The 27,339-nt window shown below is 42.4% G+C and overlaps 1 protein-coding gene across 1 annotated transcript in view; it reads right to left on the bottom strand.

Moving 5' to 3' along the window:
• Positions 1-27,339, bottom strand: part of LOC107192264 — a 228,140-nt gene that overhangs the window by 47,042 nt on the left and 153,759 nt on the right. Inside the window, exons 5-8 of the mRNA XM_015581480.1 lie at positions 19,470-19,702; positions 16,467-16,693; positions 14,654-14,955; positions 13,348-13,625 (exon numbers count right to left, since the gene is read on the bottom strand). Of these exons, the coding sequence (XP_015436966.1) occupies positions 13,348-13,625; positions 14,654-14,955; positions 16,467-16,693; positions 19,470-19,702 (1,040 nt within the window). The remainder of the gene's footprint in view (positions 1-13,347; positions 13,626-14,653; positions 14,956-16,466; positions 16,694-19,469; positions 19,703-27,339) is intronic.

Below are 27,339 nucleotides of genomic sequence, written 5' to 3'. Positions count from 1 at the left end.
AGAGAAGACTCTCCCGAGGCTGACCTCGGGCGCCTTCGACGTTGACCACGGAGGTCCGGCTGAAAGGAGCGGTCCCTGGTGGATTAATTATCATTACCCTCGTAGAAGGAATGGGATCGTGTGTACCCCACCTAACTTCACCTTCGCCGTGACTGGCTACCGCGCCCGTGCCACGACCCACTTCTGTTCCCCCGAGTGTAATGAGAAGACCGCTCACGCGGGAGGAGGGACGGGGCCAGGGAGAGAATGGACGAGGATGGAAAGATCGTCTCTGTGATTTTCAGGTTGCCTCTGTGCAGACTCGTATTGTCGTATTTCAGACTTTTGAAACAAGCCCGCGCTCTAGTGATCAAGTATTATCATCACGGAGTAATTTTCACCAGTGGTTGGCTATGTCTGTCAACAATTAACAAAATATGGCCTTTTCTATGTGTATAGAAAAGTTTAATAACTTTGAATATCTGAAAAGTACCAGATGACATCCACTAACACTTGACCCTCACACGAGGCTACTGCATCGCAGCGTTAATATCGACGACAGGTATTGCAGAAACGAAAGCTAAAGCCTTAGAGGCTTCTACCTGAACAGCAGTATCCTGTTCCCATATTCGAGGCCTCTGGGAAAGGGTTAGCCGAAGATGACGATCACGGGGTACGATTAGCCGGGACACCCCGAGAACAAGTAGATCGGCACGACCGTACACGCGTCCCGTTCGCGATCGGGGACGTCTCCTCGACCCGTTCATCAAGAGGCCTACCGTTTCGCGGCACGTTGCGTTACCTCTACCTCCGCCAGGTTAGGCTAGAACGGTCGCGGCTGGCTGGCGTACCGACACGCTCCTCTCCTTTACGTGAAGCGGCTAACGATGCCCATTAGAGCACGAGGACTTCGAGTCCCCTGACTAATCGCAATGCACACGACTCCATAGCTCATGCAGATCGGCTATTCGTCTTTGCAGTATCCTCCAGTTTGTCAGCCGAATCGATTCGATAAAGATACCAGCTGTCTATGACGTCCGACTTTAGAGAGCCGGCCTGAAACGTGCTCTCGTCCCCAAAGGGTGGAGGGGAAGGGAACGGGTAGGCCCTTTAAAGGCAGCGACTGTTCGTTTACCGCATTTCCAGCGTGTCACGGGACGGTCTTCGGATTGCTACCGGCGGATCGATGGGTTTTAACGAGACGATGATGGAAACGAGACCCTCTCGAGAAAGCTCCCCTTCCCTTCTACGTCCCCTGATCCCCTACCCTTTCTTCCTTAATGCGCCTCATTTTTTGCATGACCCGCGGGAACCAAGGGAACTGGTCGCTAGGTGGTCAGGGGAACGTGGAATCGATGCGCTGTCCCCTAAACCGACTTCGTGGTATGACTGCGAATTCCGTGGGTGGATCAGAGTGATGAATAAGATACGTGGACGTTTTCATAAGAATACTACTCTGTTGTTTGTGTTGCGCTTCTCCCTTTCCGAAAATAAAAATGCATAATTGCTCAAAACTACACCTTCTCGTCACTTATATTCAAAATATGGCTATTTTAGGAATCTTGAACCTAATCGAAAACCAGCCTTGAAGCTCACGATAAAACGCAGACTAATTTTTGATAAATCATTTAATAATTATTTAAGTAAGTAGATCACTCGTCAATTCACCTACCACAAGAATCTGTTTTCATTTTCGTACAAATTCCATACAATTACCTTCAACTAAAGTTCCAACAAAAGGGTAGAGATACATTCAGGTCAGCCGAAAAGACTTTCTTCGTGTCGTCATAAGCGTAAGAGCAAAGAAAAAAAAACTAGAGGATATAACGAGAATAAAAGGAAGATGAAGACAAACGAGGGGTGACGTAACTCGAGGCAACCCAGATCTGTCACCGGAGAAAGAGGCGAGGAAGCATCGAGCCAGGAGGGGAGGACGAAGGCAAAAGACGAAGACGCCAGCCGGCCATTCATCAAGCTTGTAACGCGAACAGAGTTATACGGAGTGGTAACAGGTCGCACAGAGAATATCGTCGAAGAGATTGAGGAGAGGAGCCTCTAAAACAACCACGTCGTCCCGTGATTTCAGGCCTCATCATCGCGCAATCATCCGCTGAAAGAGGGCCGCGAGCCTAGCCGCGTTTTGTAATCATCCTTAAATGATAACGAGATACGTGTAGAACGAGGCGAAGATCTACTTGAGGGAAACGGGCATAGGTGTGTCTATTACTGCACGTGCCGTTTGAAAAAGGAATATATACTCGTGATGTCTTTGGTAGGGAAGCACCGGTCGCGGATTACGTGAAATTGAGACCGGACTTTGATCTCCGGACTGTCCAAGGACGCTCCTTTTAGGTTAATGTACTTCCTCTCTTTGATGTGAACTGGTGCAAATTCACCGAGTTCTGAAGTATAAAATAGTGCTCACTTTAATTACTAAATAAATGGTATTTGGAAAATTAATTCAGGTTACTGTAGCAAAATTATTGTGTTCCTCCTAGCATCTTGATATCGGAATAAATAAGCCAGAGTGTACGGGCATTGGATGAAACATTCGGTACTCATTTCTTATTAATTTTTAGGTATTGGAATGCTCCTACTTTTTAAATACAATGAGTTATTTCATTTCCGTATTTTCACACGCGAAAGTTGAGAAAATAGCACGTTTCCCATCCGTGGCAAATATACATGTGCAGACCCACGACTCGATAATATTGCACGACATGTGTTTAGAGAACAATCCGCCTACAGCGACCGCAGTAGGAAGCGAGCGCATCCGCGGTATCAGCATTAAACTAGTGCACCATTGTAGAAACATGTGCATAAAACAGTGGCTCCATCCTTAAAAGGAACGTCCTTGCATTGCACGGTAGCGCACAGATGCACGCTCTTGCTTTCATGAAATTCTTCGTTGCGATTCTCTCTTACCCTAAACATCTCCAGTCCCATCTTTCCCGCGGCGGTCGCCGTTGTAGGTGCATGCTTCAGATTAAGTTACTGCGGATACCGGCTTGAAATAGTAGCACAGATATCTGTATCCTCTTAGACGCAATAACTATTTAGATCCTCGCTTTCCTTTGCTTGGGAATATTTCTGTTTCTGGAATACCTTTAAAGAATCTCGTACTTTTTTCTCCTCCTGACAAATCGAAATTTATGGGTCTCTGCCGGAATTTACTATTAAATTCGTTTTACCGTATAATCGCGATAAAAGACATTTAACTCGGTAAGAGTGTAAATACTACTAGTTAAACGTATTGTCTGAACCACTGATCAATTACTACTTACAAATACTTAAAATTCTCTGAATATTTCTGTTCAGAAAATCATATCCCATAATTCACTAGCGCCGGTCACAGTTGACCATCATAACACTAAACGCGTCAAATACAATTACTGATCTACCTCTGAACACACACACACACACACACACACACACACATCTCAGCAAATTCATTATCTAAATAAAGATTCTCCAATGACAGATAAAAAAAGATAAATCATTGATTTTAATTATTTAAACGTCAAATTTAAATTCCTAGGTATTAATTCGCCACCGCCACGTATTATTCGATTAAAATTCCGCCCGTCTCCGTGTACACACCGATAGATCTGAATGGACCCAAATGATCGAGCAAGTGAAAGTCGATCGCCTAACACAGCATCCGACAAATTAATCACCCTGTTACTTTCGTTCGCTAAAGACAGAAGCGGCTTCCTACTTCGCCGCTTGTCGTCCATAAGGATAACACCGAACCGCAGAAACTAATTACACAACCTGGGTAGACACCTAAATAAGGTGAGTCTCGGCGAATTCTGCGGCGGGATCAGTGACACACGGGGGCAGAAAAGGTTAACTGGCTCCGTGGATATTCGGATCAGAAGTTATGGTAAAATCAAACCAGTCCGGTGGAGAACCTGTTGCCCGTGTCTACGATCGAGAGATCGATAAGACCGTGAGTGGAGGTGGAATCTCGCCCGCGGTGTAATTAAGCATTGACCTATAACGAGCTATAATTAGTTATGTCCCGACGGTCTGGACAGACGTTCGACGATGAATTCACCGATATTGGCCGAGACGTTAACTTTCGTTTTGAGACAATCGACGCGACGAAAGTGATTTCCATTTGAATATTTTTTTTTTTATAAAACTCAATGATGGTTGTCAACATTCTTTTACGCTGAATCTCATTTCTGATTCTTGTTTTTGTCCCCTGTTTTGTGTGTGTATGTACTGGCTACTGTTATTAAGGTGTGTGTCCAACTCCAATAAATTTATATATTCTTAAGTGAATATAAGAACTGCATTCTGTCAGTCTGAATTATTCTAGAATAAACAGATTTGTTCTTAAAGAAGAAAGAGACTTTATAATATCAATTTTAAGGAAAAGGTACGTATACAGCCAGAATTAATGATTCACAACGTTAAATAATTATTTCGAGTGTCATGTCGAGATAATTTGTAGGATAAGTATGAAATTAAATTAAACGATAGATATTGGTAACTTTGATGTGTATAAAAATCCTCAGTCCGCAATGAAAGCATGTGCATTGTGTAGAACACTTCAAAACGAAAAGCTCTTGTGTAAAATAAATTTTAAACATTTTCAAATCTATAACGTATACCACGTTAATCGTGTTAATGTTTTAAAGAGTTCCGACAAACGTTACAACTTTGAACATTTCTATTACTCACAGTCAGTCAGACAAGCTTACAAGCAAAAGAATAAGAAGAACTCGGCTCGAAGTTTCAACAACTAGGGCACGTACTTAAGATAATGTAAAGTCTCAACTCGATAACTGCAACGAGGATTGGCTGATTACTCCGAAACCAGTTTAGAAGTCCAGAGAAAAATCCAGTAACACGCTGATCGATCACTTCGGAAATGTACAATGGATCTGATAAGAAGGGTACAGCTTTTAGGGAGTCTCGTAGAAGAAAGAAAAACGGTCAGCTCGGGGACAGAGAGCACGGTATAATTAACTTTGTCAGTCGTTAATGATGAATTAGCACGAAGCATCTGATAATACGTGATGAATAGGGTGTACGGAGTTCGTTGAAGTCTCGGGACGTTCTCGATCACTCGTTTAATTTTTCGATGCTGAGGAATTCGTGTTTCCGTGAAACTTTATTCTTCCTCCGGTTATTAATGATTAATGGTGGCGATTAGTATCTTACTCGGAACGAATGAACTTCTCAATGGTTATCGCTGAATGAATGGTTATAAATTATTGTGTATCCCCCGGTAACTGTACGTGGGATTAGAAATCTCTGGTTGACGAGGAAATCCTTCGACATTCTGACTGCTAGTTCTCCCCCAGAATCCTTATTCAAAAATTGAAAATATTTTTAAATTCTTTAAAAGATTGTTTTATAAAATGTTACTATATCAATCTGTTGGAAAACACTTATCCCTACAATTAACGTTTTAAATATTTCGAAATAATCCTTCAAAGAACAATTTACACTCTAATTTTACAATTCACCTATTTTTCTCCTCAGTCCTATTCCATTCCACGATCTATCAATAACTGATTCCGTTACCAGCAGCCGGTTGATCGACGCCGTATCGTTACCGAATCACTTTCAGCGTTTGTCAACGCGGTATCGAGCTCGCGCTAATGAGGAATCGGCGACGGTAGCTGGAAGAAGTGCTCACCGATCTTGGTCGAAGAAGGGCAACGAGAATTATAGCCAAAGACAACCAGTGGAACCAATAAGACGTTGATTGCGTCGGCTGTCGATATAGCGAACGGGCGCGCGCGTGTGCCTCGTATACACGTCTACGTGTCACGACCCTGTTCTTTCTCCTCGTTCCCCTTTCTCCCGACCACTGGCCGCAGATATCGCTGCTTTCTTCGTCTTCTCGTTGTTGGCCGCGCGTACGGATACGGGTTTAGCCTTAACCAGTCGGGAATATGTGGTAACACGACGTTTAAACCGGAGGGGCTTATTGAACCGCCACGTAGGAAACGTGAGTGATGGCTCCGGGGGAGGAGGCTTTCGATCATATCGATCGAAGAAATAGGAAAACGAGGGCCGTACGGATCCGAAAACACGAACGATGACCGCGCGCGTGCCTTTTATATATTATAATTCTTTACACTCAAAGGGCTTCATTGAACAAATGCTATTAAACTCAGAAGTTCAGCTTCTGATTTTCTTCCGTTCACTGATAGGACATAAAGCTCAACTCCCTACTAAATACTTTTACCAAACAAAGCAAATTACAATTAAATTATGACACAAGTGAATCGACAATATAATTTCTTGTTACAATAAGACCGTTATACACTATTATAACAAATTATTCAGTGTACAAACAGGAATGCAACCCATACATTAACTCTCCCCCATACCCAAACAATCCATTACAACTTATCATTTACACCTGCGACAAACATTTAAAAAGGTCCGTGCACGATAAAACATTCAGCCTTGAATGTGCTTCCCCACTGTTAATGGCCATTAATTACATGTGTCCGTGTCCCTTGACAGATTTTTCGAGTACCGTATGAGAAATGTCCTGTAACAAGCGCGCGCGCTATCGCCGACTGTCCATTCGGTGTGTGTCGGTTCCGTTGATATTCGGAGGAAAAAGAAATTCTTCGCTCTCGACGACTGTCTTTCATTATCATAATGAACCCGTGTAGATACCAGACGGTTAATGTCCCCCTAATTACACCCACGTGTACGCTGTGGCCCCCGTATCGGGAGACATTTTCATCTGGAAATTGACAGAACACGAACGCCACTGAAAGGCACCTATATGTATACACACACTTTATCGGCGCATACAACGTTTCTAAACGAACGGTAGCGATCTGTCAGCCCGAAGAAAAACGGTCCCGGCCGTAGGTGCGCAGATATCGCCTTACATACATCTACCTACGTGACTGCGTATGAATTTCTCGTGGCTACCTGTTCCCGCGGATATATTCGAGTGTTCGACCTGAACGTATAACACGATGTTGTGCTCGGCTTGCTCGGTTCTTGTTTGTGCGAGCAGAATATGGTTAAACATTTTCATTCGAATGTTGGACAATGTTCGTATTGGTTTCATCGGGATCATAAATTAAAAGGATTCGAAAATCGTGGTGTTAGTACTGTGGCAAGGTTAGTGATAAGTAGACTGCTGATTCTGGCATTTATCATAAATATGAATGTGCAAAATGGAATTAGCACAAATTTTATTTTGTTTTCGACTTGAAGAAAATAAATAAATCTATACAAATTTGGATTTGCCTAAAGATATGCAGTCTACATGGTGATACGAGACAACGGGCAAATTTTATGGGGAAATTGCGGAATTTTGCGGTATTTATTGGTGTTACTGATCTCGTAGAAACACAGTGACTCTATAATTATCAAATTTCAGTTTGACCCGGAATCTCGAAATCTATTTCTAAGGTGCTCCAATTGAAAATCTATTTCTCAGCTGTTGCAACTAATGAAGTTTAATTAAATGACAGTCACGAATGTCCGAATACCCAGAAGTATCTATAACTCACCAGGAGTAATTAGTTCTTTATGACCAAAAAAATGTGAAAGTGAACGTTACACCGAACCAATTACAAAACACATCAAAGAAAAAGATGCACAAAACAACCATTTCCATTGATTTATGTGAGTTTCTAATTTCAACAATTCACCGAAAGAAAATCGTCCAGTACATAAAAAGAAGGATTAGATACTAAAGCACTTACATAAATATGCACCCAAAGTGCTTTTCAACCTGAAGTTATTCCATCAAAGAATCCAGTCCCTTACATAAAGACCAGTTGCCACTTCAGTCAACCGAACAGAAGCACGATTATGAGTCACTTCATAGAAATGCCCAGCCGGGGACCATTTCCTCGTGCAATAATTAAAAAAATATTTACGTTCATGTTCATTGACGTACTAAGTACATACACTTACAAAACTATAGTAACTATAGTATCATTATAGACACGTGTTCGTATTTAGTGAATGTAGAAGCTGTTTGAATGAATCTTGCCGCTACTAGGCAAGGTAACCTACGATCCAGTCGGTAGGAATTATTCGATCAGTTTTTGCGGATAGCCGGAAAATGATTCTTGCCGTTGCAATATAGATAGCTTACCGGCCCAACCGGCAATAATCATTGCATCGACTCGAAACACGTGTAATTACACGCACGTCGCGGTGAAAGCTCACACGTGGCCCCTCGGTTAATTAGCTACCCGTCGAGTGGACGGCAACCACGTGGGTAGTTATGAGAACCGATCGAATCGCCGTTGATTCCACGAAAACCGTCGAGAGATCTATACTTTCTAGCCAGTGGATCCACGCGAGGCGCACCGATCCTGTCCAGCTTATCGCCAGGATAAAGTCGTACGGCACAAAGTCGATCGGGTAACTGTTTCTATCGGTACACGTCTGCGTAGAGGCCTGATAAGAGGCTCGGTTCTCCGGTAGAGAGGAATTTTTACGGGGACCAACCGTGTAACGATTTATCAGGCGGAGTTGTAGCTGAGAGATACGAAGGACACGGAGGAACTTAATTGTACCTTGAGGCCTGGAGCAGACTATTACACAATACGAGAAGCAATTTTATTTATTCTATCATATAAGAAATCTTTTTTTACTACCTCCTATCTTGGTCGTTGACGTGCCAATGATGGGAACAATAAATCCTCAAACTAATATACCGAAGACCGACAGGCCAAACAAAGAGCTCGGTCGGTTCTTCGTCAACGCGTCACCTAAAGGCGGACTGATTTATACGTTACTGTACCGGTGGACGTAGAAAAGTAACGTACTTCGAGATGCACACTTCAGTTGTTGCACAAGACTTTTCCAGCATAACGACCGCGGAGGCGAACCCTTTTCGTCTCAGAACGCGCTAACAACGCGAACACCAAGCCAGATACTTCGCAATCAAGACGAACTATCCCGCTGGATGGATGGCTTCTCTGATCGAGGCGCTGTTCGTACCGATACGGGTTGAAGGAAACACGGAAGCGTACGATTCGAAGAAAGAACAGCAAATAGGGAAAGCACTTAATTACAGTGTGGAAAGCTAAATGTGATCGTGCTGTTTCTAATTCTAGAAACAATAAAAATCCGCAGTCTACTAATTACTTTTCCGACTCACTACTCTAATTATACGATCCAATAACTGTATCAATCATTTCCAACGAATAACAAGCATACACAAAGTACAATCTCCGACCTGAACAAATCTAAAAAGTAACAACAATTGTGCCAATTTATATTCCCGCTGGTTACTTAATTCAAAATCAGTTTAATCGAATTCGGTCACGCCAGTCGAATCCAATCTCCGTTTCTCCGTTTCCGAAAGAAACGCGAAACTAGATCGCCGTTCGCAATCAGCGCAGAAGAAACTGCAAAAAAAATCGCGGAAAGAGCCGGAAAGAACGATGAAAAATGAAAGCACGTCTGGGTGAAAAACGAAGGATACTCGGATGGAAGGATCCAGAGCGGACTTTCTAACGATTCGGTGCGGAGATGTGATGTGACCCGGGTCGACTCTCTCTCTCTCTCTCTCTCTCTCTCTCTCTCTCTCTCTCTCTCTCTCTCTCTCTCTCTCTGGTTCTGGAAACGGTTAACGCGTACGCGCGGACAAAACGCCGTTCGATTAATCATTAATAGGCGATAACGTATGTACGTAAAGGTTCGCGGCGTGAATCGTGAAGAGGCATGTCGAGTGGATCAGTCGATATCCCTCGTGTCTAAAAAAAACGTCCTAAAAAAAACTTGTCAGTTTGTCTCTTGCAACAAAGATTAGAGGCTCACTGCATGCTCGGAATGGACGACATGCACGACACCGATAAAACGCGAGCGAAAACGATGGAGGAGTTTGCATGAAGATCATGCGTGGGACGTGAAGACACGATATCTTCTTGTGTGCCACATCACGAAAGACGTACGAACCGATTCGATTCACATTCATGACTTTCTAACGATCTGGGACCGAGCCCGCGTACATAAAGACGCTCCAATGGTGGAGGGTTTAAAGTTGTCCCCCTTGATTCCGAAACACGCTACGTTTCTTATGGGTACTTTACACTGGCGAGGCTTCTTCTTAGGGGAGATTACGCGTTGATTACTCGTAGAAAACATTCAATAAAGATTTTCCGAAAATTTTCCGTAAAATAACAACGACTTATTTTACTCCAAATTTCTACAAATTAACCCATAGAAACCTATATTTTTATAAACATCCGCAGTGTAATTACGAGACTGCGGATTTTATGCATTTATAGCCTATATGGGTTTGTAAAATACAATAAAGGACAAAACTTTCATCAGATCCAATAAGTTTGTTGGTTTATTCGGCACCGAATATGATACTTGAGAAAAGACAGAAATTTCTACATTGAACCTTCTCTGTATGAATTGCTTTAGAAAATATTATTTTGCATAAAAATCCGCAGTCTACTAATTACTAATAACGAGTCATTTGTGAATTGTCCAGACTTCGGGTAGCTTTTGTAGTTAATCAGCGTAGAAACACAGGGCAAACATCATCAACAAGCAATTAAACATCGCGTCTTTATTGAGGATCATAAATCCAAGCTGCCGAACGAGCCGCGATAATTAGGTACGCAGTATTCGCGGCAATTATTTACATTTCCGCGACGATAGGTTCTCGCCGTACGTACGAACGAACGAAAGTGAGCGTACGTATCGCGCCGCTATTCCAGATCCCAGATAAGAATCAACGCTATAATTCCACGAGGATCTACCGAAGGAACGTTCCCTCTTTCTCTCTCTTTCTCATCGTTGATCAGTCCGCGGTATCCTTTATAAGATAATCTCGGGATGCTGCGACGCGATACGCTATTTACGAACCAGAAAACCTTGTAAATCGTTCGTTCGTGCTTCTGCTATCTACGATTCGTCACGAAACTCGGGCTCGGCTTCGTCGTCGATCGCAGATGTAGGGTATACATACATATACTCACCGCGGTTGCGCTCAATGGAACCGATACGTTCGCAAACCCCCATCCGGATTATCAATTAGTCGGCTTCTTATTGAAAACGCTTTTATGCTGGTCTATGTAATTATCGGAAGGTTTATGACTCCAGTTTGCCAACGTTAAATTTTGTTTATAATTGTATTTTATGAATCTATTGTTTTAAGTCGTCCTGAATGTTCGTTCTGTATTGGAACGTAGAATTGCGAGTCACGAATTTCTTATATTTGGAGGCTTTTGTTTATTTACTTCTTTAATTATTTGCGAGTTAATTCATGTTTAATACTTTCTGTGGTAATCACCGAATTCCGTAAATTTTAATTGCTTTCTTGCGAATCCAAAAATGTACTAATATTCGTAATACTATTGGTCAACCTGTTAGATAAATTGCTATTAAATACTGCTATAGAACTGGAAATGAAATTAATATTACATACTTCCATATAAGTTAGCAGTCGCAAGTGTTTCCGCTGTGATCCCAGCAGCGACCATATTCGTGTTCCAGTCATCCTCGAATCCGACACTGGACGGTCGATCGAGATACTCGAGGACCTCGTTCTCGGTTCGAGTGTTCATGAATATGCATGACTTGGTGGATGCCTCCGCAAAAATTTACGAAGCTGACAGTCTGACGTTTCGAGGATCGCGGCTGGCAGCGAGGGGCAACGATAACCGGTCACATAATCGGGGCTGACAGTTCCCCGTGGAGCCGCGTTACGCCTCGAAACGGACGGTCAATGGTTTCAGAACGGTTGGAAGTTTTCGGAACGTCGAGAGGGCGTTCCTAAGATTTGCTCTCGATTGAGTCGATTACGTTATCAAGGGAGGATGAACGAACCACCAAGATGAGGGAGAATTAATGGACATCCACGTCTTGTAGGAAGACTTTCAAAACAGCAATGAGCTGACAAAAAAACAGCGATGAGATATTTTTTTAGATAGCAGTTCATGAACTCTATATTAACACAAAATTGTCCGGTTTGGTATAAATAATGTATACGAATGTATCGATCAAAAAGTTCATGAATTACGTACACGTATATAATAACGTCCCTAATAATTTTTCTTTCAAAAATATTGTATATTTTACAAGGTCTCGTAATTTTATTGAAAATAGTTATTTTTGCCTAGAAAATAGATCTTTACTACACTTTCTAATTTTTGTGAGAGATCTGTTTCGCTTGTTAAGGTTCCTCTAAATAAGAACCTTGGAACACTTTCTTAAAAATTCCATTCTATTGAGTTTCAGAGAACGATTATTCGATAAATCGATCAAATTCGCAGTCCACCCATCATTATCCACTATCTGTCTACCTCGACACCTGTCCCAAATACCACACCGAAAGAAAATGTACGTATCTCTTATTTCCTATCGCAATAGAAATCGTATTTTCACCACGGTTTGAGCCACGAAGGCTTTACAGCAGTGAACCGTAGTTCAGGAAGAGACACACAACACAACTTTTCCTTTCCAACGAATCCCCGCCGGAAAAATGTGAAAAACGGCTATGTCGACCGATCACGGATAACTCTGCGTTCACCGTGGAATTTCGCCTGGGGGACAGAAGAAAGAGAGAGAGTGTTCCGCGGGAGCGAACGAGAAAAAGGGGGAGAAAGTGCGGGCTGTAGGATCAAGAGAGGGGTGGTGGATGGTCGATTCTAGCTTCGAGGGGTCATTATAGAACTCTTCTAACGGAGCCCCCCTCCCCCCAGCTGATGCCAGACTGTCTGGATTGACTGATGTCAGGTCATTCGATGCTTCCTAGACCTCCTTCGGTTCGTTTACCTCACCGCCGACCAGGATTGTCGAGCTGAACATGCTCCACAGAGATATTGCCCGACGGATCACGGCAGGGCTCATTACGCGAACGACTTTCAAAAGCAATTAAAACAACCACGTCCAAGCTTATCCCTTACTATTCCTTGTTTTTTCATCGAATGACGCACGTGATTTTACGTTTTCCTTTGTTCTCCTCGGAAGCAATGGATGTCTGTGTTTAGATTTTCTAGGGATCGAGATCAGAGGGAAGCTTGAAAAAAAATGGAGACGGAGAGAAAGCTCACTCGGGTGAAATCAGAGCGACGGGGAAGTAATTAAAGGCGTGACCTTGAATAACCATAGGCAGACGGTTTGTAAGCGATCTGGGATTCGAGGGATGAGCGATGTTTCGTTACTGGAATTAATTGCGACATAAATTTTCGAGCGATAGGAGGTTTTCTGTTGATTTGCTATTAGCATTGCTTGACAGATTGATGGAATTGTGGGTAGTTTGATTATTGCTCTTGGAGAGGAATACTCGAGATTTCCCGTCGCCTCTGGCGTTTCTTTCGAGGCACCAGTAATGTCGTAGTGGCGAAATCGATGAAACGAACCGGAACAGTGAAAAAAAAAATTGTTGTGACTCACCTGAGCGTACTCGGCGCAACTGTCGATCGACGACACGTAATTCACGACATCCTCGATGGTCCACCGATTGACGGCTTGCCCATCGCCGCAGGGCATGTGGCCACAGAGGGACGGACACCTGACTGGCGGTGGGGTGGTGGGTCTTGGGGTTGGTTTCGGTTTCGGCGACACGCTGCCCGATCTTCTGGTTTCCGGTCTCTGCCTCTTACGGGGAGCGAAACCTCCTGGGCTCGAGAGATCCAGAGGACTCGTCACGCCGGCGTCTCTTTTGTTCGCACCTGATCACGAGATAATTCACTGGTCACTGATAATTCACGACAGATGTATATGTTAATGTCCAACACTGATATATCAATTTTTCTTAATAGAATAAATTAGTTCCACTGTAAATAATACAATTAATTATTTCAATTTAATTGAATCGAATTAATTATTTGGATTTTAAATAATTGTTTTGATTTAAATTAATAAAATCAATTAATTGGAAAATCACTGATTATTTCGGAACGAGAATTCGATTTACAAAAATTATCGAACACCGACTGTGTTTACAGTTCCGATATCCTACGCGTAGGACGGCTCGCGGAATACTGAAATGTTCCAACGAATTTGACCTCAGATAGGAAAACAAATGAAGGGGGAACGTAAATAAAAGACGATAAGGTATTCCCGAAAATACGTTACAAAGCCTTAATAACCGCACCTACATTCCATTGTGGTGCCATAAATCTCGAAGGCTGAATTTTATAATTACTTGAATTCCTTGAAATATAATTTTTTTGTGTTAAACTTTCCATTTATTAAATGCAAGTGTTAGTGCAAGTTTAAAAACTGGAACTGTTTTACACACTTTACACGTCTTTTTAGTCAAAATAATGCTGTAATAAGTTTTTTTTGTAGATAAGCCATCGTTATCTTTTCAAATTCCGATTACCCTGTTACAGAATATACTACAACCATCCTGTTTCGAATAGGCGATCTAATTTACTATTGATTGTATCAGGTATAGCAGTGACTAATTCACTATTTCCTTAATAAGATGGCAATACAGTGTGAATTTTTTAAAATCTTCTCTTTCCTGTACTTCATGAAAATGGTATAAAACATTGAAATATAATCTTCCCAACCTGATGCTCGACAAAACTGACTTATGACATTGAACATTAAAGACGAATACTATTAAAAGAACATGTACAATTAATTTTCTCCAGAAGAAATACTGAATTTTGTGAGTAAAAAGAAATACTCCGTTACTCATTGATACCCCCAGTTCAGAGTCCAGAAGGATAGAATTACCAACAGTTACCTTTAAGGTACGTTTCCAATTCGGCCGCGTTCTGCGCGGCGTTCGCGGTCCTGACCATGTGCAAAAGAGCCTGCGTCGACGACATGTCGAGCATCGGCGGGAACACAGGATTACCGAACAGACTGTCCTGCTTTTGCTCCTTCGGATCTTTGCTGGAAAGGGGTGAGGTGGTTGTTACGGGAGGCGGTTGGGGCGCGCCAAGAGGGGCCATTAAACCGACGAACGGCGTCGCGGCAGTTTTGAACGCCGGAAACCTCGGATCCAAACCCGGAGGATAGCCGTTTCTTGGTGTACTGAAGTAACTGTAACACGTAAATTCCGTAGATTTATTTCCGTAATTACCTCAACCGATTCAGAGGTGTGGAATAACAAAATTAGAAAGAATTACTACATGAGCTAGAAAAAATGAAATGAATACCACACCTTCCCATTAAGCAATACTTCTGGGACCTGACATCAAAACCCTGTTACCAATACACCATTCTCTACAAGTTAATATCATTATGTTATGAGTACTAAGTTCCAAGGTCTAAAAGTGAATAAGATCATGTTATGAATATTAAGTCTAAAGTTGTCAGTTTCCATCAAGTTTAACAATAAAAATTCCATTATTAATGCACCTAAAATCACCACCGAAGGCGTCCTAATCAATTAATCCGATAGAAACATCTGAAACTAAACAGATTCATTTACTACTAAAATAATATTGAACTTGCGACCTAACACCGAGTTCTGAATCTACTCATACGCAAAAGATCGAAGAATATATTTATTCAACGAATTGGAACGATGAACGAGGTTATATGTATACTTTCTCCTCGAAATGCCACAGATCGCTAGGTGACGAGCTTCCCGCGTCCTCGTCAAGTCGATCTCTGCCCGATACTTGACTGATCAGTCGAGTACCTACCGGTCGGCTGCCGGAAGGTACACAATTGAAAGTCCACGGATCTGCAACCGGTTCAGCGGTGACAATATCGCTGGGGACACCCAGCCATCCTGTCCCCGCGAACATCAATATCGCGCGACATGCAACAAGACGATCAATATTATCCATCCACGGCATTGTATCCCTCGTCCAACTGTCCGGGCTGTACCATAGGAATCGACTGCTACGCGTACCTGCGTTCCCACGTATGCACACGGAACACGGAGATCGCAGGAAGAATGTCAAGGCAAGCGTCATGACTACCAAGGTCTTACGTTCTTTACTTCGACTAGCTCTAAACGATAGTCGCTGTCGGGACGTTCGAATGGGCGGACGTTTGCTTGCGCTTGGGGAAAAGGGACTAAGAATTCTTGGCACTTTAAGAGATTATAATACTAATTGTGTGCAAAAGTAATGGCCGTTTTGCAATCAGAAATCTTGATGAATATAGGGATAATTGTCGCGGAATCTGTTAATTAACATAGTTCCTATAATCTTCTATAATTCTTTGGAATGGTTCTAGCAAATGTCAAAATTCTCAAGAGAAAAATTAAATAAATTAAATTCTTTAATAAGAAAAACAACATTTTTGTTTCTTTTTTCTTCGCAAAATAGTGGATAAAAATACGAATTCATATTAATACCCATAGCCTGATGATTAAAGTTAAGGGATGGAACAAGGAGTTATCGGATCCAGAGATCCTTATAGCCTAACCATGTCAATTCAAGACTGATTGTAGGAATATTTAAAATGATTATAGTTTATATACAATTATTATTAACTACAGAGTTGCAAAGATCGAAGCTTCAGCCAATAACAATTGCAACTCGAGTCATCAGGGTCTGAGAAAGCTTATTATGAAGGTAACAGAGGAGACGACTTACTCATTGGGGTTCGCGTTGTTGTACTTGGCAGCCAGACTTTTCATAAAATCGCTGTAACTTCGCCCCATCATCTGCTCCATGTGTTTGAGGTGATGGGGTGGTGGCGGCCCCTCGGATCCACCAAGAGGGGTTGCATTTGGCGGCGTCCCCGGATGGCTCGACGAAGAGGGCGTCACGCTCCTCGATGACGTTGAATTATTGTCTGGCGTGAGGCGTTCGGTTTTGACCTGGAACAAGAGTATAAAGCATTTTTTAAATAAACTTCGACAACATAATCCACTAGAAATTATCTTACACTACAATGAACGGACGTCTACTAAACGTTCTATTAGTACCCAAATAAAATAAAAACCAAACTAAAGTTTATTAAACTTTGATACATCTATACTCAATATTACACGATTGCCTAGGCCATACATAAAGAAAATCTAGAGTATATCAATCACTTAGAATTAAACCATACATAAAATGAAACTTCAAACAATTCTATTATATATCACAACAACAAACTGTTCCAAAATAAGGAATCTAAAGAAAGCATTAAATGGTGTCCAATGCAATTTAAGGGATGCCCTGACGGCTCGCGCATCCTTGGTCATTGAAAACGTCGTTGCGATCCACTTTGGTTTCACTCGGGTAAGTATCCGACCTGGCAGGAAATATCTCCGCGCATTAATTCCCGGGAACAGATTGCATCTGAGATATGGTAATGAAGGCAACGCGTGGCGTAAGAGTTGACTCCTCTTCGGCTGCGAGAACGCGGCGTGACACTAAGAAGAACGAGACTCGATTGGCGTAGAATAGGGTCCCCGAGGAGTCCGAGGAGCCGCTCGAAGAGGCCACGGTAAATCTCTTTCTCGCCTCGAGACCTCTTCCTGACAAGGGACCGCTCCGGGTCTCGCGACGTAGACACGATCCCTGTGTATACAGTCCCAGGACTCTGTTCTTTCAGTCCTCTTGCCAGTTTCTTGCGAAAGAAAATGCTGGATAGTCCTTTCGAGCAATCTGCGCCCAAAACCTGGGCTAATGTGTCCTCCTCTTTGCCGATCAATTAGGATTGATCTCTCTTTTCTTCGCAAGGTGGAGAAAATTTCTGTTCTTGATATTCTACTTGGCATATCTTCAGCTTCTTTGTCGTTATGTTCTTTCACGAGATGAAAACTATTTTTGTTTTTGGTAGCCTGTATAGCTCATCTTTAACTTGTTTTCTGTTAGTTCCTTGCGCTGTCATTTAATGGACATCAGGCGACTTCTCTATTTTATTATAAGAAGCTTGTACCAAATTAAACTGTGGTGCTAGGTTTTTACATATCTATGCGTACAAAGTAATTAACGATGTTTGGAAGATATCTGTGATATTTATGATTTGGAATATCTCTGACTTCTTGGTAGTCCAATGAAACGAGTTAAGTTCTTCTACGAGTTGAAGAATACTCTTCTTTTTGGACGCCTACCTACCTCGTCTTTAGATTCTCCGTCGTTAAGTTCTTTTACGATTTGTAGAAGATTTTTCTTGATAAAAGGCTCATTATAATCTTTAAGCGATGCACCGGTGTCCCGAAGACCCTACGAAACGTAAATGGGTAATGTATTCCCTTTCTATAGATCATTGCTTGGGACATAGCAACACAATTATAAGCAGCACAAGACCCGGTACTATAATTCTTTCTTTATCAGCTGGCAACTCACTTCTATCTTCTTTCCCACTAACAGCTTCTCGGTTTTAACGCTTTCCGGTCCCAAGTATTTTTGGTAATCTACTTAGGACCTTAATTCCACTACATTTTGATACCTTGACAGAACAGTATATTCCTGATATTTTAGAAGAATTAAACTTATATTCTTCTAAAAGAAATATACAAACATTCGGTTAGTGAATTGAATGTCTAGTCCACCTCAACATAGGACCACAAAAGATTAATCAACTGACCAGGAAGGCGAATTAACTTGTCCAATACACGCAACTGTATTTTCCGATAATTTTCCGTGTCTGTAGAAAGTCGGAGAGATTTGGCTACTCCCATTTCTACCATAACGACAAATGATAACTGAACCGGTAGCAAACTTTCACCAGTAGTACGAAACTCAATTATCCAACCTTTTCCTCATCATCAATTAAAATGCCTTTATGAAACGATCTCGGTACATTCCTCGGTATCCATCCCCACCGTCTCACTCTTCGTTGTCTTGACACAAAGATCTTCATACGATCCACGTCGAAAGATAGTAGCAACCGATTTCCACGTGTCATTGAACGGCCATTATTTTCGAACGATGACCATCGACATTTCCCGGCCGCCGAACTGTCGCCTTTTTTTTCTGGCCTCCCGTGCACGCCGTTTACAGAAGCGTCGAACGGCTCTACGCGGATGTCAGCGGCGGGATGACACTGCAGCTTCGGTTGACATCGCTGTCATACAGCACCGGTCCGTATGGGTCCGGTCGAGACTCCTCTTGGCCACGAGTACGTTAAAGCTACCGCTTCAGGCTACGACCTCTCCGCCCCGAAGTCCCTCGAGTGCTTCCCACACGTGTCTCGGGGGGCGATCAAACACTTCAGAGACCCGATGTACACGAGTCTTTTCGAAATCTGTTGGAAGGCAAATATCGCGAGTACCAATATACAGGAGATTCCTGTTTTTTGGTGCTTGCGCAGGAAAAGGGATTTTTGTAAGATTGGCAATAAATGTCAGATTAATCATTTATAGGTGAAGGATAAAAGTGTTATGTTACAGATATTAAGTCTGTAGTAAAATGAGTTTACAAGTTATTGTTCCTGCGCTTGGCCTTGAAGCATAGTACGTTCTTCATCTTGTTTGCATTTTTTATTCTGTGATAGGACAAAGTGGAACAACGTGTACTATGTGAAAAATACCATATACTATATTGATTCACTAATAAAGCTTAGTTTTCACAAAACTTTTAACACTGCAGGTCTCTGCTTTTAAGAAACATGAGTTGCACGTTGGTGCATCTAATAGAGCTGCAACATGTATTACTTACTTGTGTAGTGTCGAGACCATTCTGGTTCTGCCGCCTTCTACCCCGCGGCGGTCTGGGGGTGGCCGCACTTGAGAGGTGAGCGCCTTGGGGGCTTCCGCCCCTGGCGTCGACCGTTGTGTTGGCGGCCAGGGTGGCCCCGTCGCTGTTTTCGGTATGTGTGCCTAAATCAGTCGCCTCTCCACGGTCGCCGCGTGGTCCGGGATTAGCGGACACGTTTTCACCTGACACCTCACCTGGAAAACACAGAACATACCCTTTATTTTATTTTATTCCATAGCAAATCGTTTTCTAATACATCATCGAAAAATGAATAGAGTTCGAAGACAGTATCTGTAGAAAATTTATGTCTTCCTTCCAAATCAATTTTTCCAAATGCCTACCATTGGAAAAATTGTAATAACATATGAACTTCCAAGAAAAAAGGTAGACATGAAATGTAAATATATTGACTACTGAAAACAAATGCTTAAAATATTTAAAAGCATACCTATTGAAACATAATCTTCGCTTCGGCTCATATAGACCCGAGGAGTTCAATAGAGTTCAAAATAGTCAAATAATAAAACAATCCAACTTTAACAATCTAAAATTCGAGAAGGACTAAAAATCAACGTTCACGAAGCGTTCCAAAAGCCTCCATCTAATCCAGTCCATTCACCACCAACTCACAAATAAACAACGAAACAACAGTACTACCCAGATCACCCACAACTCCCAACCAGATTTTACTACTTCCCTGCTCGCACAATTAACCGACAAGCTCCCCATTCGTGATCAGATAATCCCTAAAATATCGCTCGAAAGCGTGACGACGCGTCTCGCCAGAGCGTAGTCAGAGAAGGATCGTACGCCAGGGAGGGATTTTAACAGCCGGTTTTCCCGCGACCTCGCGTCACCGTTGGATCCCAATGCTCGTATTTTGGCGCATCACCGTGCCAATAAATCCACCTCGGGGGGGGGGGGGGGGATCTCGCGCCGCGAGCTGGTGCCCAAGCAATCCCGTACGTTTCCCTCGCTGCCTGTTTCGTAACGAGCCGCGGTAGCCGAGGGGTACGTCGTAAAGCCTCCTTAACGTCGGCCCGTGTAAACGGTGCCTTTCGACACCGGGAATTTCGATGAAATACGTTAAGAGGGATCTCTCGCACCGTAGGACGCGATTACACGCGGCGGCTGAGAGGAGGAAACTCTGGCTAGGGCCGAAGCCGACGTGGATTTACGCCCAATAAATGAACCCGTACCCCCAGCGCCATTATCTTCTTGGTGGATCAGAGGCGCGAGAAAGAGCACCCAAAGGGTTTTTGTCGGACCATTTGGGGTGACGTGGAGGGGGGTGAAAAACGAAAAGAGGGCGAACAGAGAGGGCTAAAAGAGGGGATAGAGGTCGGTGGCCACATTAGCTACCGAAAATATCCAATAAATTCGTGCCATCGTTAAACGGCCAGCATTTTATGGCGGTTGTAACTCGTGCACATGGCCGAATTTGTTGGACGATAGGATCTGCGGCGAGATGGTTGCATGCGATGCTCGCCGCCGTGATACAACCACGATTTCACCATCGATGCGCACACCGTGTACCCGGTGATTTTATGAGACTGCTCTAGCCGATTTGTTGCTCCCTGGTAATTTATCTGCGAATTCGGTGACCTCGTACGACTTAGATACCGGTATTGGATGCTGAAGGGTAGTATACCTTAGGGAAGGTACCTTTGTAATCTTTCAGGTGTTGCATTTTTATTGAACCGGAGTATAAATAAGGGAAGTTCTAAGTGTTCGGAATTATTGAATAATTGGGTAAAAATTATGATAATGTGTTTATCCAAATAAATAAGAAAAAAATATAAAGAAATTGAATATATACATAACGAAATAAATTAAAATGCTAATGTAGGTAACTCCAGGTTAGTACTATACCTTTAGCTATTAATGCTAGTTACATGATATGCCAATTTTACAGAAGGAAAAGGACAAAAATTGTATACATTTTCAAACTTGCAGTAAAATAGCAAAATATGTAATCTTGCAATAGGATATCTAAAGCAAATATATTTTTATTTGTATACTGTAGAGCAAATTGTAATCGTTGTTTATATCTGTCTAGTACCAATTTCTAAACAAATATTATTTTACTGAAAAAAAAAAAATGTTATAATCCACTTTTAATGACGAGATTTGTAGCGTATATATTATAGTATAGTAAAAGTTGAAGAGTAAATTCCCGCTTTCAATCTGCTCGAATTTCACGATACAAAAACAAACTGAAGAAGCAATTGAATCGCGGAGGTTCGTCGTTTACGAGCTGCCGCAAATATATCATCGGTCGCGTAAAAATGTGCGTTAATCTTATTTTACAGCTGCCGGCGAAACGGAATCCTGGAATTGGTAGAGTTCAGTTACGTTCACCAGAAAAAGAGTGTAGAAGAACATCGTGAAAGCTATTTCCACGATAGTCATTAGCCAATGACATCATCGTCGCAGTGTGGAATATTTACAGCTTCCCATCAAGATTCTATTAAATGTTATCGTCTAGCAAGGAACTGACTTCCATTAGTCTCGATACGTTAATTTCCACGAACGCCTTGAAAATTTATCAAATCACTTTCAAAAGAACGGTAATAACATCTAGGTGAAATGTATGCACAATAAAGAAATTAATCAAAACAATCACACTCGACAGTTCAATAAAAATATATCACCCTGACATTTATTATGGGTGACAGTAATGAATAGTACGAAAAGTGTGAAAATGAAGTGTTTTCAATTAAAACTTTCTACTTCGTCTGGAACCGACGTTCGATTTAACGTTGTCGTAAGGAAAGCTTGTAAAGTATTATCTGCCCGTTTCCATCGCATTCCTTCACGTTCCTTGCCGAAGATACATCTCAACCGCAACTTTTATGAGTGCGGTAGCGCGGCCAAGTCACGTACGACAAATATCATAACACGGATTCCGGAACTTCCGAAGCGGCCGAACTATTGTTTGCAGATCGTTCCGCGGCCCCTTCCTAGTTATTTACGGACGGGCGAAAAATTGTTTGCAGTTACGGCCCCGCGGGGCTAGTAAAATCCACGAGTCAGCACGTGAATTGTTTCCGAAGCGACAGCTGTTTGTCCTCAAACATTTGCTGTTCTTATGCGGCGGCGAGCAATTTTTGTAGCGACGACCGCTCGTACAATTTTTTCGGGTAAACAATATTAATGCGCGGCGAAAATGTCAAGATAATAAATTTTATGTGTACGTTAAATGTTTGTTTTTTATCGTGCGGTGGCCTCTTGCTGGAAAAGATATAGCGATTGTATTTATTTAAGCGAACGTGTCCATTTCGAATGTGGATAGAAATGGACGCTAGAAAAAGAAATTGTGTAATTTAATTTTTATGATTTCATTCTATTATAATATAATATTGCAAATATGCAGTTGCAACAGGGGAATGTATGAATGCACACAAAATGTGCAATTACGATAGCAAAAAAAAAATAAATTCCTGATCCAGAGAAAGATTTTCCCTTTAAACGGAATGTTATATTTACTCGAAGAACAAAAATTTTTAAAGTGAACTCTTTTATCTTCATTTATGATAGAGTTACTGTCTATCCCAATTAATAAATAATGTTATGTAGATAAACTTCATGAAATAAACTTGTTAGGTTGTCAGTTTAGTGTCCTTTGGAAATATAATTCATAGAAACAGTACTATTTCCTACTTCAAAGACACATGTCAGGTGAGTGAAGCTCGAAGGTGCGACGACACCTTATTGTTAGCTCGTATTAACAAGTCGTTACGATATTTCACACTTGGATACTGTATTGTTCTAACACCAACTGGAAGAGCTCTCTGTTGTTCGAGTACCACCGACCTTTCGTAACCGAACGACTATAACTCAGAAAGAAGGACAAATAGAGCTGACATTATTAACGTTTATATCAATTTCTCTTCCTGTTCTCTTTCTCCACCGATCGTCAATGTAGATCCGACACATTATGAAACACACCACATCCATTCACATACAACAAATCCTCGATAAGTGTTCCAAGGCTTCCCGACACTTACAAGGACAAGTCCCCAGATGTAACGGTGACTTTTTAATGAGGTTTAGCACAATGATACAGCTTGGAATTCTGAAACCAATGACACTTATTTTGAGCCGCATGTAGCCATTAGTTTCTGCAATATGTAATATTCACTGCCGAGAAGCTTTCGAACACTCATCGAGGTTTCACTGTATCGCACTAACAACAAAGTCACTATTAACTTAAAAAATTCACCGTTTTAAATTCAAGAAAAGTTAAAGAACCAGTCATGTTGATTGCTTCGGTGGTGCCAGCGGTAAACATATTTGCCTTTTACTCCCACAGATCCGTTTACCGCGGCGGAGAGGTCTTCATATCCGTGAAAGCCCGTTTCACTCCCGGAAACAGTGCTCGGCGAGGTTACAAATTTGGGCACCGGGCATAAATTATTTCGCCCGGGACTGCGGCGAAAACGAATTGACCCCCGGGGTCGGGAATAGAGCGCCCAGCGACAGGAATAAAGATGGCGCAAAACGTTTCTTTCAGCCGGTAATTACTCCCGCCTCTTGGAGCCTTTTCGGCGGAATACATGTAAAACGCGTCGGGGGATACATGCTCGGATATTCACAGGAGGAAGCTTAAATCGCGAGTCTGTCAGAGCCGGATGACTGATCATCGTCTTCTTCTTTAGAAACGTTTGCGCCTTTGTCGCGTTTCAGGCAAGTTCAATGTTCTTCGAGGCTTGAAAAAAACGATGGTGACGAGAATCGTTTGGTTTCGAACGTGCACTTACGATTTTCTTCTATTATGAATATGCCAAGGATTTGGTAGATTTGCAGCCTATTTAGTCTATATTACATAGAAAAACAAATAAACCAATAAAGGCTAATAATTGAAATAAGATACAAAAATATAAACACCAATTATTACTTGGTCAAGTAATAATTCCAACGGAGTTATTCTCGAAACTGAAGGTAAAGCTGAAAGAGATACCAGCGAGACAGGTCGCTGACGGAGTGAAGCAGTTGCTAGAATGGTTCAAGATGAAGAAGCAAGACCGGAAGCCGCCGTTTCCTCCATTTGCGCCGGCCTCGGCAAGGCTGGCCGGTTGAAAAACTGTCGGTCGGCCGGCCAGGTAAGAGTTTGCACGCGTGCAGCACGCGTGCACGCAACCATCTTCGTATGTCCGCATCCGGGGTTAACGCGGTACCTAATGAACGATTAAGGCGGCTCTTGCCGCATGCAGACCGTCATTATAAGCTCCAGAAGTGGCGAGCCATCATTTTTTCAATCCGCGAGTTTCCTGCCTCTGTTACGTGGACACGGTCGAAAATCGTTGAGGGAGCATTAATTAAATTAAACGTTAACGTTCAGGATTTTTTTTCTCTCATCGTTAACGTTCTGTTATTCATAATGACATCAGAAGCATTTATCTACAAACTGGCAGTACACTTAATGCAACATTTATCATTACGACACATTTAGATTATTATTTTTCAGAAATAAGAATTCTCCTTTCAATTCTGTATAATTTGTGTTGCCAAGGATATTATTACTATAGTCATTTAGTTTATATACATATTATTAGCAACAACGAGACTATCGTTCAAAATGTAATATTTTCCATCGACCCAATAGCCAGACCAAAATTCACCTCAACTCATCGCTTCACCTCCATCAATCGTCCACGCCAGGTGACAATAATCACCGATCGAAGCGACCTTTAAAGTTCGCGGGGGACACTACCAGGTGAAAGAAACGCGAAACGCAGGAACGCTAGGAGATTAGTGTCGCGGCATTAACCCGATCAGCGCCGTCAACGGGCCCAGCCGCGCCGGCCGCGGCCCTATCCCCGGGACTGCGTTGTAAATCTGCCGTAAGTTATGCGCGACCGGGAGGGCCGTTCGGCCGCGCCATTAAAGCGGGTTATGCCCGTTTCAAGTGGAAAATCATAAGCACCGCAAATACGCCGTTATTACTATAGACGCGCCACGAGCACGCCACTTACTTTGTAATCATGACTAATGCATAATGCAGTAGCCGGTGTGCGCCACTGTGCGTGTGCGCGTGTCACTTCGACGGGATCTGTGTGGGTGCGCGTGCGGGATCGTACGCCGTTGCTCTTTGGGATATATGTTCCAGGTGTATATACAGTAGACTCGCGTTAAAATAGCGGTAGGAACGTCCCAGCTGGCACACATCATTCACACGCCTGCGCGCACCCCATTATCGATCTCCTTCTGTAACCAAAGTTCTGATCCGATTCGTGGATCGACCGAGCTGCCACGAGACCCTGCGTGCCCATTGGCTGGCATTAAAGTAGCGTTTTCAGGGAAAACCCGCCTCGAGAAGCCCGGCAGCGCTACTTTAACCGTGAGTCTACTGTATTCAGAGTGCTTCATAAATGCATGCCAATACGTCGGGAATATCCTCTTTCGAGAATAAAATTTCTATGTTGTTGCGCATCACGAGTGTCACGTTTTGTACCACCCAGCTACTTACGGATTCTCCATCCAAGTTCATTATCATCATAACGAAATCGAGGTGGCGAGGAATGCTTGCGTACCAGGCCGAGATCGCGATCAGGCTAACTCAGCATTCTTATCGTGTATTCCGCGGCCGCGAACCAGCGAATGCACGATCCGATCGAGAGCTGACGGCGGCCCGCATAATAAGACCACGTATTCTTCCCGTCGAGGCGTAACCTTGGTCGTGCGGAGAATGGTCGAATCAGCTGTTTCAGGTGGAAGGCCTACCGTGGTACACAATGGGCATGTCACGTGACCGGCAAGCGTTTATTAGCGGACGTGGGGGAGGGACGAGAAAAGTGGGGTGGTGAGAGAACGGGGAACGATACTATTTATTATGGTTCCGGTTAATTAACATCCCCCCAGGAACACGTAGCCGTGACGCGTTCAGGTGTATCTGGAATGTCGGACTGGGGAGCACGTGGCGGCGATCATTAGAGTGCTGAAATGAGGACGGTGTCAAAGATCTCTTAATTGTTGACGGAATTTCTGTTTAACTGAAACGCCAAGGGTTTGGTTAATTCTGACCCCTACCAAATTTTTCGTTATACATACAGGATGTACCGTGAAAGGTATTTTCATCGGAGATGAAAATCTGATAACAGTTAAGGATAGTCTACAGTGGGTGATCAAATTATTAGAGCTACCTGCATAAATGGATGATTCTACGATTTTAACGGTATTTTTTATAAGTCAGTAGCTGACAACTGTTAAATAAGAATTATTAAGATTTCTTACTCACAGAATTTGGTTACCCATTGTAGACTTTACTGGAGTTCCTTCTGGTACGGCAAATAGGGGGTGAATTTTTATAAAAAAAATTTAAGTTGTCGTATTTTATCCACTGGATAATTAAAAATGCAAAATTCGACATAGGTCGATTAATAGACGACGGATGTTTACATACTTACAGAACGTGTGAATATGTAAACTACACAAAGATTAATAAAGTAAACACTTGTATACATGTATAATCCTCGATATCCATTACGCAGAAATTATATGTTAAATTATATTTTGCGGCAGTAAAAATCTAAATTTGCATAAACATAAGCAGTGTAGCGATCAAGATAAGGATTTCCATAACATATAGTGCGAACCGGACCGGAAGTCTCAAGAAAACAAAATTTACGATAAATAAATTATACTTGAGTAATGAATGAATCCCTGAATATTCATTAGCACGTTTAATGAAAACGATTTTATAGTCCCAGAGAAGATTATATCTCTTCCGTAATTGGAATCAAGGAATGCGGGCTGAACCTTTGCTGGTGGAAAGTGTATCGATACGTTCATCGCACAGGTAATGATTTCGACGTGAAGCCATTTGCTT

This window comes from Dufourea novaeangliae, unplaced genomic scaffold (genome assembly GCF_001272555.1).
Source record: "Dufourea novaeangliae isolate 0120121106 unplaced genomic scaffold, ASM127255v1 scaffold318, whole genome shotgun sequence".
NCBI classification, from domain to species: domain Eukaryota; kingdom Metazoa; phylum Arthropoda; class Insecta; order Hymenoptera; family Halictidae; genus Dufourea; species Dufourea novaeangliae.
The sequence above is the reverse complement of the archived record's forward strand: the minus strand, read 5'-3'. Positions and strand labels throughout refer to the sequence as shown.